Source organism: Rhipicephalus microplus, chromosome X, assembly GCF_043290135.1.
Source record: "Rhipicephalus microplus isolate Deutch F79 chromosome X, USDA_Rmic, whole genome shotgun sequence".
NCBI lineage: Eukaryota > Metazoa > Arthropoda > Arachnida > Ixodida > Ixodidae > Rhipicephalus > Rhipicephalus microplus.
This window is the reverse complement of record NC_134710.1, coordinates 388,899,294-388,912,768: the sequence shown is the minus strand read 5'-3', so window position 1 is coordinate 388,912,768 and position 13,475 is coordinate 388,899,294. Positions and strand designations below refer to the sequence as shown.

The window sequence follows — 13,475 nt, the reverse complement described above, 5'->3', positions numbered from 1 at the left end:
AGCAGTCCGTGTTTCTCTAAGAGTGTGAGTAGTCATGAGTATGAACGTGAGCCATGAACAATGAGTGTGAGTAGGCGTGAGTATGAACGTGAGTGAGGGCCAATGAGTGCTAGCTGGCGTGAGTATGAACGTGAGTGAGTACTCACAAGTGTGAGTAGTCGTGAGTATGAAATGAGTACTCATCTGTGTGAGTAGTCATGAGTATGAACGTGAGTGGGGGCCTAGAGTGGGAGTTGGCGTAAGTTTGAACGCAAGTGAGTACTCATTAGTGTGAGTAGGAGTGAGTATGAACATGAGTGAGTACTCTGAGTATGAGTATAAGTGAGTATGAACGTGAGTGAGTACTCATGAGTATGAGTAAGAGTGAGTATGAATGTGAATGAGTACTTTCAGTGTGAGTAGAAGTGAGTTTGAACGTGAGTGAGTACTCATGAGTGTGAGTAGGAGTGAGTATGAACGTGAGTGAGGGCCTATGAGTGAGAGTAGACGTGAGTATGAATGTGAGTGAGGGTGAAGGCTGAAAAAATTGTGGTGAGTGAGTATGAGTGAGTAGTCTCTCAATGTGCCGACCTATGCCTACGTACCACTGCACGTGCAGCATTTCTCTTTTGTGTGCATTGTGTGCAAAGCCATTGTGGACTCCTTGAATTGTCGTCTTCTCGTGTAGCTATGGCCAGTGTCAGGAAGTGCAAGACCCCTGACTTTGCGAGGAAGTTAAAAGCTATTCAGCATGTTGAGGCGGGCGAGAAATGTTCCAGTGTCGGTGGACGACTCCGGGATTCCTCGGAGCATTCCGAGTACCTTGTTGAAAAACAAGGCAGATATCAAGGCAGAGGAGGCGGAGCAGCGTATGTCAGGAGCCTGCCATGTGCGCGCTTCTGCCCACGGGAATGTAGAAAAGGCACTCTATACTAGAGGTGCTCGGGGCCCTGACCCAGTGCAGTCAGACAGTCCGACTGTGCCCTGCTCTCGGTCGTCGCCGAGAAGCCCTGCTGCCTTTTTCCACGATGGCTGTTGCGCGAGGCCAGCTGACAGCAGCTATATGCTGCCGGCCAATGCTAGGGCGCCTCGCAGCCAATTCCGGTTCAGCCTTTCTGATTCCCGGTGAGGCCCGGCTTGTCAGTGGGGTTCCCCTGTCTTCATCGAGACATTCGGGGCCTCCAAACCACCACCGAGGCGATGTTCATCGGACTGGCGGCTAATCAAAAGCAGCAGTGAGCCATCAGAGAGCCCCCCTCTGACCTCGCACTCTGGCATCGCACCCAGCGGACATTGTCGCGCTCTTTCGCCCCTCCGCGCGGTGGACCAAGCACCACGAACAAGCACCACGAACATTAGTCCTACTTTCCTGTGCTCCCTTTCGCAATTATTTTTATAGTGTCATGTGTTTATTTTGTTAGTAATGTTTTTTTCCCTTTCATCATTTCTTTAGCAGCAGTTACAGGGCTGGGCTGAAGTTAGCTGTCGCTCATAGCAGTGTCAATTTTAACTGCATGGGTGACGCCCGGCTGCTTTTGCGGACCGGTAAAGGGCAAATTTAGGAGAGGGGGATGTGGGAATTGAGGCTAGCCCGCTGCTTTTGTGCCGTTTTCATGTCCCGACATGACTCCCCTCCTCCGCTGTCTGCCGCGCTGGGAGAGCAAGGAGTGACGTTTAAGGGGGCAGACTGGTCTTAGACATTTTTTGTTTATTTCTTCAGTGATCTTGATCAAACTGCACAGGGTTATGCAGTTTTTTCTGCTGATTTCAAATATTTAATTAGTTTTCTTGTAACTCACCTTGTTCCTGAGATAACTTAAGTTCACCCCCTATTGTTTAAGGCCACCATAGAAAAAAAAAAGTGCTTAATTAGAAGTGAAAGTATGGAAGAGTTTTTGTTTTTAGGCCTTTATTGGTTAGTTTACAGCAAAATGAACTATCCATTTTCAAAAGCAGTTGGAATTGTGTTGCGATTTCGATTAGTAATTAAATAAAAAGGCATGCACTGTGAATTATCTGCTCCCATACTTGCATTCTACACACATACAGGTTTCTACTGCAAAAAGAAATATTGTTGTACTTTCCCTAGCTGCAGAGATATTGAGGCCTCAAAATTGAGTAGTCTCAAATTTACTTTTTTGAGAAAGATGAAAAAAATTGAAAGCACACAGTTTCTCCAAAAAGCAACAATCATGGTGCGCATGTTTTGCAATCCTCATAAAGGCGCTCATAAATTGGTAGTAGAGCTTTAGACACAGGTGCTGGCAAATTATAAACAAGCCTCAAAGTCAATTCCCCATTTTTTTTGCAGGTTCTGCATGTTAACAGCACCAAGAATCTGGACAGTTACAGTGACATTACAAAAAAAATTACTTCTTCCTGGTGCATGAAAATTTCCAGAGAGATAGAAAAATACTTGCAGAAACCAAATATGTTAATTTTAAAAAATTAACTTTTTGTCACTTTTTGGTCCCAAAGACCAGTTTTGCCTCCTTAACCCCTCTCACCCGGTAGCGGATGTTGACTGTGGCGCCGCGCGCAGAGTCTCCCGAGAGGTTTCATGCGCATGCATCGTCGGGAGCGGGAAAGACCTCTCAGGGGACGACATGGGGTAAGCACGCTTTTCTTTTCCGTCCATCGGCTCTCTTTGTTTGGGGCTCGTTCGGTCTTCGCCAACAGCGCCTTGCGCCCCCGGCGAACACTTACCTTATGTCACCCCCCCTTTCGAACGCTAGGTCAAAGAGCGGTACGGTGTTTTAGTGCGTGGTCAAACTGCGCCAACACGTATCTCTTCGAAGCCAACGCAAGCACCTTTGCCCTCACCCGAGCGACGGGGCTTTGGTCCCGGTGTCTCCGTGAATCACTTTTACCACGGAGACGTGCTCGTGGCACCCTGTGTAGTACTTTTCGCCCGTAGCGTGGATAAGCCCATTTGCTTTCTCGCCGCGCCTTTGCAACGGGCTGTACTGCGTTTTGGTGTCCACAGACAATAAAGTGTTGCCACCTTGAGCAGTATCGTGTTCTCGCCACGGCGACAGTGAACGCGTGTCCTGTGGCTCGCTAAGACCGGACCCACGGTAGTGGCCGTACTCCTTCGGGATAAGTGTCACTACAACATGCGGCATCGTCGTTGTCAATCGATAGATCTCTCTTCCTTTCCTTGGCGGGGGTGGACGACAGCTGCTGTAGTTTCTCTTCTGCTTTTTACCCTCTTTCAAATTCTGCGCGCTGCAGAAATTTTATATCGTTTTGCGCGTGACCTTCGCTATCTTCGGACGACAACAGGATTGTTAGGCCTTGGCTTATCTCGGTGGCATTGTCAGCGGCGGCAGTCATGACGACTTCGGCGTTCTGCTGCGTTACACTCCGCTTGCAGATGTTGTGAATAAGTGCCTGTCTCACCATTTTTGCATTGAATGCCTTTTTCGTGTGGACCTTGTTACGAGCCATGTGTCTTCACTTCAGTCGCTCACACTAGGAAAACATGGTGCACGGACAACAGCACGGATGAGCGCCGAGGAGACGACGAGAAAGGAAATCTGCCAATCGTATGCCGAGCTTAGGTCATGTGTGCTAAATAACAAATGAGAGATTGCGTTGGGACTCTCTTTTTGGCGCAGTATTTTTAGAAAGCCAATGGCAGTACTTAACCGCGTTGTTGGGAAATTGAAGAAGAAAGATTGTTCTATGTTCTGTCAAACGACGCCAAGATGTCCGTGCTAAGACACGAGAAGCGCCAGCTATGTTTTGCGAAAAAAGTGCCTTTATTAATTCTGCTATACAGTTGAGCCCCCATATAACGGCCCCTTTTTAAAATGAACTTTTGCTTAAAGCGAACAATATCCGCGTGACCGCCAAAATATACATTGATTCAATGGCAAAAAATCGCACTTACAACGAACGTCTCCGAACGCTGCTGATCGGTTACAGCGAACGGAGTCAGCGATCTGCAGACTTCCCGGGAAACCAACTTTGACCACTGATCAGGCATCGGCGAGGTGCCCATACATTCTTATTGTTAAACGCCGACCCTGCCTCCGCGCCCCTCTAGTTGCCGCTCTCCCCGACCTCTTTTTGTACGCACCCCTCTGTCCTTTGTCCCCCGCTACCCTGAGTACCCCGCATCGCCAGACGAGGCCCGTGTTTTCACACTGCCACCGATCTTTCGAAGACCGGTCGGCCATCAACCCTGTTTTTGATCGCTGGTACTGTCGTTGGCGTCGCCGACCTGGAGTGACCAGACCATTTGCCAACATTGTCAGCCACCGACTGTATCCGATAGTCTGCGTCTAGTGCACGCGCGTACGCTACCCCACCGACTCTGATAATTTGTGATTAGTTTCGTGTTTAGGACTTGTTATCGCTCACTTCGCACTTGGCTAAACATGCCTTCCATGTGCGCGCGGAAGCGCGAAAACGGCTATTAATTTGCGCCGAACGAATCGCGAAATATCGACGTTCGTGAGGCCACGCAAACCAGCCGGCGCAACGAAACGTTTTTTTGACAACGGCTGCCGATTCTTCGGACACCGCCGCGCGCACCGATTCAGACGGCCATGCACTCTTTCCAAGTTTTTCTACGTGCGAGTTTCGCGGACCTTTCAAGCAAGCTACCCGACCTGCCTCCTTCCCGTGTGTTTTGGTTTTCAAGGTCGCCCTCCTGCCTCATTCTCCCCTCTCTTTATCGCAATACCTTGCCCTCTCTCGCAAGTCTGCTATCCTCTCTTGATCACAACCCCTTTGCCCGTCTCCACTGCTCCACGACGCCCACCACGCTGGCTCAAATTAGTTTCGTTTTCTGACTGGAAATGGCCTAGAGCTGTTCCACGCGCTCTGGCATGTGTGTCGCATGTGCACGTCTTGCTCGCTTTTGGTGTGCATGTGTGGTCATGATGGCTGACGGGAGGACTAGCACGCTTTTTCGTACCGCTCAACGAAACGTCTAAACTGTGACTGCTTGGCTTGAGCGTAATCAGTGCGTTAGGTGCCGCGTTGCGGAGCGCTTGCTCTTAGCTGTTGACCACCTGGCAGCCAACTTGCCACTTCGGGAATCCCTGTATTCAGCTGTGGAGATAGTGATATTTCGTGGGCCGCGGTGACGACTACCGTAAATACTCGAATCTAACGTGCACTTTTTTTCGGTTAAGCGAGGTCATAAATCGCATGCGCCTAGGAATCGAGTAAGGAAAAAAAATGAATACGGTCATTCTATTGCCATCGGCATTGCCGAAATGGCCGCCCCCTACTTGCGTCGGCAAGGAGCGTCAGCCGTTTTTGCCTACGTGTTTCCCATGTGCAGCACTTCATACGTGTTTTGAGGAGTTCGTGATCTTGTAGTGCATTAGCATCGACGGCATGGAAAGACCGACTCCAAAAACTCTACGAGGGCACCACGATGCCGCTTTTAAAAGAAAAGTCATTGCGTGTGCCGAAACGGACGGAAATCGGGCCGCATCGTGGTCGTTCGGAGTTCCGGAAATGTGCGTGCGGGACTGGCGGAAATAAAAGCAGAAGATTGTTGACAGCAAAGATAAAGGCTTCAGTAGACCACAGTAGGATCGGTTTCCACAAATTGAAGAGCTGCTCGGCGAGTATGTGATTGAGCAGCGAGCGGCACAGCGGTCTGTGACGACAGAACTGTTCCTAGTGCAGACTATGCAGTTAGCCTTAGAAAAAGGGCTAATGCCGAGCCAGTTTAAAGCGAGCAGGTGCTGGCTAACTAACTTTATGAAGAGGAAAGGCTTTTCTCTCGAAAGGCGAACGGGCATATGCCGGAAGTTGCCGGAGGAGTACAAAGAAAGGTTCAGAGTCTTCAGAGGTTCCTCTTAAACTTGTGGCACAACAACGACTACCTGCTTGGGCAAATCGGGAATGCCGATCAGACGCCTCTTTACTTCCCCATGGCTGGCACCACAACCGTCGAGAAGAAGGGGGCGAAGCAAGTTCTGTGCTGACATCGGGCCACGGTAAAACTAGAGTGATGGCAATGCTTCGTTGCACGTCAGATAAGCTAAAGCTTCCCCCCGTACCTCATATTTAAACGGAAGACTCTCCCGAAACGAGTCGTTTTCCCGAGTGGTGTAATTGTGCGGGCCAACGAGAAAAATGGGTGCGTGTTGCCATCGATGTCTTACTTTTTTTTTTCCTCGTGGAAACCGGGTGCGCGTTACAATCGAGGGCGCGGTAGAATCCAGTAAATACGGTACATGCGAGCAAACTGTTTTCGCGAGGCCGACTATGTCGACATCGGGCCCGAGGCCGAGCCTGAAGCTTCCGAACTGCGGCGTCGATTTGTGGCCACGCGGCATCCACTCCGACCTGGGAGAGCGGGTGGGACATCTGTTGCGATGGTTTAATTACGGCTGATGATGATGCCGACACAGCGGAACCGTGCACGAATTGGGGCATTGTGAATGAAGTTACGTGGTGAGAGCGATTTGGAGGAATCTGATTGCGAGAACGACGAAGCTTTGGAGCCAGCGCCTCATGCAGCTTATGCCACGGGCCTCGGTGAATTAACAGCCTGCTGTTTTAAATAAACTCGAGACCACCCTTATTGTTTCTGCTCTTCGAAACATGTGCATTAGGGACTTTTTGGGGCAAAAATGTTTCTGTTTTTACTCGCAACTTTTTTTTAAAAAGCTGCGTTTCATTTACTACGAACTTCGGGATACAGCGAACAGATGTCGCGTCACGCTCAGGTTCGTTATAAGCGGGCTCGACTGTATTTGACAAAATAAGGTTGCCCCGTCGCAGTGGTCTAGTGGCTAATGTACTCAGCTGCTGACCCGCAGGTCGCGGGTTCGAATCTTGGCTGCGGCGGCTGCATTTCCTTTGAAGGCGGAAATGTTTTAGGCTCGTGTGCTCAGATTTGGGTGCACGTTATAGAACCCTAGGTGGTCGAAATTTCCGGAGCCCTCCACTACGGCGTCTCTCATAATCATCATATGGTGGTTTTGGGACGTTAAACCTCACATATCAATCAATCAATCAACAAAATAAGGTTATGCTGCGGCAAAAATATTCATTCGGGAGCCGGGAAATTTTGTGTAGTAGTGCAAAAATACCTCTATAGATTTCAAAACTGCCTTTTTCCAATGCGTTTTTTTTTTCGTCCCTAAGACCTGTGTCCCCTTTGAAGCCAGGTGTTGGCGCGGCTACTAACGGCTACAATGCGGTCTAAGTGGTGCTAGTGTTGCATCACTTTTCTCAATGAAAAGTGGCACATTTTTCAAAATCCTCGAACCTAAGCCTACCCTGGAGTTTGATACAAAGAAATTCTGAAAGAACTATCGGCCTGAATTAAAATAAATATGTTACTTTCAATAATTTAAAGTTTCTTGCATTCCACTTGCTATGTTTTGTTAATTCGAAAACTCACTTAATTCAAAGATTTTTCAGTCTCGGTGACTTTGAGTTAATGAGGTTTTACTGTACACTGAAATTCATGCAGTAGTGTCACAGAAAAGTTTGCAATAAAGGAACGAAAGTTCATGAATAAATAGGAAAGTTGGTATTGAAAGCCACGTCTCCCCTTAAACTTAGATTCTCTGCAGTGTAACTAATTAATATTAGCATTCGATGAGCACGTGGTGGTGAGTCTACACAGGGCCTTGTTTGCCAATCACAATCTGTGTTGTGTGCAGGGGCATGTGTAAATGCCAAGACTGCTACGGGGGACACTGCTTTGACGTATGCCTGCGAAAATGGCCACACGGATGTCGCTGACTTGTTGCTCCAAGCTAATGCTGACTTGGTGAGTACAATAGATTGTCTGATGCTTTCTTTAGCGGCTCTTTTTTTCCACGTACTCTGTGTCAAAGTGCACATAAATTTTCGCATGTTGCAACAGCAGCCTTTCTTGTGGTGGAAGAGTTGCTAAAGAGAATGAGGAGAGCTCTCTTCTCTTCACTTTTTTTTATCTTTTCTACCACAAGAAGTGTGCAACATCGCCCGATAACCAGTAGTAACAACAGCCTGTCAGCAATGCTGCCATCACCCGCAGGAGCACGAGTCCGAGGGCGGCCGGACACCACTGATGAAAGCAAGCCGTGCTGGCCATCTGTGCACGGTGCAGTTCTTGCTCAACCGTGGCGCAGACCCCAATCGGCCGACCAGCAGCAACGACCACACACCCTTGTCACTAGCCTGTGCGGGTGGTCACCTGTCAGTGGTGGAGCTGCTACTCGCTCATGGAGCGGACCCCAGCCACAGGCTCAAGGACAATTCCACCATGCTCATTGAGGCCTCCAAGGGAGGGCATACGGCGGTCGTGCAGCTCCTGCTGGATTACCCTAACCTTGGCACAGCTGCAGCAGCGGCAGCTGCAGCAGCGGCTGCAGCCGTGACGTCAACGGCTTCGGCAACCACAGCAGCGGCTCCTTCCCCTGCAGTTGAGGTAGAGCTTTTGTGGCATGACGAACAAAAATAAGAAAAGCTGTTTAGATGGTTGTACACCATCTTTCTTCGTTTGTTTGGTCATATATTGTACCTTCCTCGAGCATTCCTGGTTTCTCTGCACTTAAATATGCTAGGCATGCTTGGTACTCTAGTCTCTGCTAACACTTTCAAAGTGAATGATGCAAAGCCGGAGAGTTCAGCCTGAACTAGTGTTTCTTGTTTGCTATTTAACATTGAGAAAGGAGTTTGAGGGTAAAACTAGGGTATATAATGACAGGGCGGGTGATGGTGGTTTTGCAATAATTTGCAGTGCAGTGCAGTAGTGCCCCATGAACTTGAACTCGCAGATGTGGGAAAAAACTGATGTTGTGTTGCAATGTTGCTGTAAGAAGTATACTCCTATTGGCTAATGAGATAGATTTGAACCTTGGCATTCTCTATGTGCAAATGCTGACTTCATCGTGCACTTTACATTTAATTCGCCCCAACGAAGTTGCTTACTGCTTCTCCTTCAGAATGCCCCCTCAAATTGAAGTGAAACCGTTGCACGTGACGGATTGTGTAAGGGCGTAGTGCCTGCCAAGTACGACCAGTATCCCGTCGAGCGTTTTGTCTTGGGGCGTTACCGGATTCACTAGATTACGTAGTTGTGCATAGGTAGGAGGTCCACAGCAGCTAAAAAATATTGACCCTTTGTTGCTGGCACAACATCGTTGGCTTTGAAGAACTCGTGGTCGTGCCCCATGTAAGCAGGCCAGAACTCGCCTTTCCCCTCGAACACTTCGATCCTACCAAAGGTAGGCATGGTTGAGTTCGGTGCACCCTCGTTGCCTGTTTCTTACATATTGCCGAAAGAAGTGGAGCCGCGGCGGTAGTAACCGTAGCTCATGGCGAACATAGCATAACTGTTTATTCTTTTTTAAAACAGTCCCCAGCTCTGCTCTCGTCACAGTCTTCTGCTCGCCGCAGTAGGTGGCGCTAGCAGCCAGCATCACAATACCAATTGTCGTAACTTGATTGGAGTAAGCTGTGTTGTTAGCTTGTGTCCTTCCCCCTCTACAGTAATGTTTTCGAAGGTCACTATTGTTAAATGTACCATGCAAAAGGACTAGAATGGCTGTATATAGGTAAAAAAAAGCAAAGAAAAGTAAGAAAATCTGTTTAGATGGTTGTACACCACCTTTCTTCGTTTGCTTGGTCATATAATATCCCTTTCGGGAGAATTCCTGGTAAAATCTTACATGTGACCAAGTATTCATGACTTGCATTATAACAGTACTGCAAGTTTTTTGGACCATAACATGAAAAGCAAAAGATAAAGAAATTTTTTTTATTTGTGGGCTCAGCTCCATGCATAATTATATGGCAAGAGTTGGTTTTCCTTGAGTAAAGGTTGGAAGGAGAATGCTACATTGGCTGCAGGCATCTTGGGGGCTAAGCGCTGCAGGGAATGTCCCCATAGTGAGACTGTATTTCAATGTGCAGGTTGTCTCCATGACTGAAGATCAGAGAGTGGCTGCACTAGCTGCGGCAGTTGCTGCTGGGCACCCCTACCTTCCTCAGGTGGCTGGAGGTGTGTGTTGGTTTTATTGTTCTTTTAGAAGCTAAGCCATTATATTGTTATTATTTTTTCCAAGTAGTTGTGCTGTACTAAAGTGTAGCTAGCTTTGATTTGAGGTCCTGTCAAAGCTATGTGTATTTAAATTGGCGAAAATGCCCTGTAATTAGAAGGCGAAAGCACTTGGTCTCAGCACCGCGCTCAATCCTGCGGCGGAACCTCTGACACCTCAACGCTGCATGTGAAAGAAAAGAAAAAGAAAGAAAATGCTGCGGTACAATGTTTGCTCTCTTTCAAATGCCGATCTGCGATGCACCTGTGCCATGCTTCTCCCTTTTCCGTCCCTGCCACGTAAAGACCCTTCTCCTTTCAATGCTGCGTGCGAAGAGAGAGAGGAAAAAAAAAGGTAGCTGTCGTGGAGTGATGGCTCTCTCTCACGAGCCGGTAGGCTTCTCTCTTTCCTGCCCCTGCCGTGGAGACCCTTCTCTTCTAAGCAGTGTGGGCGAAGCGAGCAAAAAAAAGAAAAAGAAAAAAAAGAAAAGGTCGTATGGAGTGTTGGTTTTTTCTATAAAGGCTAATCTGCTTATCTGCTTATGTGCTGGCCACGCTGCGGCTGCGTAGCGGAGACGCAGTCGTTATCGTCATCTTAGTGTCGGCGCTGGACATTGCCGTGTGCAACTTCTCTTGCCAGGAGAACGCTGAAGCCGTAGTAGGAACGGTTTGCCAGCTGCGTGCGAAATTGACTCGCTGCAAGGCAAACGTATGCAGACGTTATGGTGACCCCGCTACTAACTGCAGCGGACGATCACCGCGGGTTCACGCTTAGCGAGCCACAGGGCCGCTACTCCGTTTACTCGCGTGGAGCGCACTGCTCCGCGCGCGCTCAACTAATAAGGCGTCTAGCGCGGCGCGGCAAATGGACAGTGTTCTAATGCAAAAATACACAACACTTTATTGCCTCTGGCGGCACCCCGAACAACAGTACAACGTCCGCTCCCGGGACGCCGGTAGCAAAGGCACCAGCACGCGGACGTTCACAATAAGGGGAAAACCGGGAGCACGTCTCAGCTGGCAATGGCGAGCTTTGACACGCCGGTCGGGAAAAGGTCCCTTGCGGCTATGCTGCGCACTCTCACGATGGCCAATGGGCCTGGTCGCGAGTGTTAGGGCAAACCTCGTACGCGTAGGCCTACGGCAAGTGCGGCTCGTTGTGGTACAACCACTTCAAGCACTAGGCACCGCTGTGGGCTTAGCGTACGCTACCGAAGCTAGCACTCGAGTAAACACGCCTGCCGAGGTGCCCAAGGCCACCCCAGGCAGGCTACAGTCTGGCAATTCCCAAAGGGGACGCGGACGAAGGAAAACACGTGCTTACCCGGCGCCGACCATGGAGAAAAGAGCGCGCGCGTACCGCGTGCCGTGCCTGCATGTGGCGCCATCTATCGCCACGCGTCGTTATCAGAGCAGGAAAAGCAAAAGGGTGTGGCCGTGCAGCCTGCGAAATGGTCGCAGGCGCGCCTCAGATCCCCACATCGTGCATCACTGATTACTTCAATTAATGGCATATGTCCTGTGATTCATGAATAAATGTAAGTCTTCTGAAACTTTCCCCTCGTGTGTTAGCTCACTGCACATGCGCCACTACATCGTGAACCCTCCATTTATTTAGCTTTCATTAAGGGGGGACCCGGCTTTCGAATCGCGAAAAATGGCCAAAAAAGCGATTTTTCAAAAATCCGATTTTAAATTTTGATAATCTGTTATCTCTCAAATTCAAAAATACCATTCTCGGAAACCGCGTAGAAGTGCTTTAAAAAATTATATTGTCGCCTAATGCGGCGCATAAAATCGTGGAAGTCATGAAGAAAGCGTGTTTTTCAAGCCACGGTAACATGGTAACGGCGCAACCGAAAGCCGTCATCTTGTTTGTTTTGTTTGTTTGTTTATTAATACTGTCAACCCCAGCTGGGGTTTTTACAGGAGTGGAAAACAAATGAAAGAAATGGTCATGAATACGTTACAAAATAGAGACATACAGCGAACACAGGTATTTACACTAAAAGACAAAGTTAAACACAGGCATGTGCACTTGCATTCTGCGCATAGAAAACAACAATTAACAAAGCGAGAGGCAATATACATTGACATCGTGAATTATGACGCATCTATTTCGGAGAAAATAAGCGATTCTAAAGCTGCAGAAAACGCCGTGATAGAGGAAGACATCGCGACTTTGTTTGGTAGTTCATTCCATTCTTTAATTGCCCTCGGAAAGAAGCTGTATTTAAATGCGTCGTTTCGGGTGGCTGGTGGCTGTATATATAAAGTGTGTTTGTGTCTAGAGCGCGGATCTGGAGAAATTTCAAAGAAATCTAATGAGTTGATTTTAACCTGACTACGAATAATGAGGAATAGGAATTTCAAACGGTCATACTTAGTTCTAAGTTCTAAGGCTTGTAGGTTTGCACGGTTGCAAAGATCGGAAGCAGAGTGCATACGTTGATATTTATTGAATATAAACCTGGCAGCCATTCTTTGAACCTTCTCCAGTTTATGTAGGTTAGTGGTGGTATGAGGGTCCCATACTATTTTACAATATTCAATTATTGGGCGTACTAGCATTTTGTACGCAAGACTTTTTACTTCGGGTGTTGCGTCATGTAACCTGCGCCTCAGACCCCATAGAGTTTTGTTTGCCTTTCTACAGGTGACGTCTACGTGAGTATTCCACCTCAAATCTGGAGTGAATATTAGCCCTAAATATTTATATTCTGTTACCCTTTTTAGATCGTGGGAACCAATATTGTAATTATATTTGAGAGGTACCTTTTTTCTTGTTATGCTCATGCAAACTGATTTTACGGGGTTTAGAACCATCTGCCATTCATTACACCATAGTAAAATTTTGTTTAAGTTGTTGTTCAGGTCTACCTGGTCTCTCAGGGATGTGATCTTGTTATATATAACGCAGTCATCTGCAAACAATCTCACGGGAACAGACAAATCTGAGGGCAGGTCATTTATAAAAATAAGAAATAAAAGAGGCCCCAGAACACTGCCTTGAGGCACACCGGATATAACGGGTCTGGACTTCGATTTAATTTTATTTATTTCTACGTACTGTGTACGAGAATGGAGGTAAGAAATGAACCACTGAGTAATATTTGAGTTTCTGAATATTTCATTTACTTTTAGTAAGAGTTTGGGATGCGAGACCTTATCGAAGGCTTTGGCGAAATCTAAGAATATTAGATCAATCTGTTCCCGTCGATTAATTGCCTGCGCAAAATCGTGAACTGTAACAACAAGCTGCGTTACTGTAGATAATCCCCTTCGAAAGCCGTGTTGAACAGGTGATAATAAATTGTGAGTGTCTAAATAATTAGAGAGATGCTTACACAGTATATGCTCAAGCAGTTTGGAGCAGGTACTCGTAAGAGAGATAGGCCTGTAGTTACCCACTTCTGAAGTGTTCCCACTTTTGTGAACTGGTATTATTTTAGCTTCTTTCCAGGCTACAGGAAAGAAGCTGGTGCTA

At 47.7% G+C, this 13,475-nt stretch overlaps 1 protein-coding gene across 13 annotated transcripts in view; it reads left to right on the top strand.

Moving 5' to 3' along the window:
* Positions 1-13,475, top strand: part of mask (multiple ankyrin repeats single KH domain) — a 340,851-nt gene that overhangs the window by 133,839 nt on the left and 193,537 nt on the right. For 10 of the 13 annotated variants that reach the window (XM_075880100.1, XM_075880096.1, XM_075880091.1 and 7 more), the window contains exons 9-11: positions 7,626-7,735; positions 7,964-8,377; positions 9,865-9,952. In XM_075880100.1, the coding sequence (XP_075736215.1) occupies positions 7,626-7,735; positions 7,964-8,377; positions 9,865-9,952 (612 nt within the window). The remainder of the gene's footprint in view (positions 1-7,625; positions 7,736-7,963; positions 8,378-9,864; positions 9,953-13,475) is intronic. The other 3 variants (XM_075880102.1, XM_075880101.1, XM_075880092.1) reach the window with 1 other exon arrangement.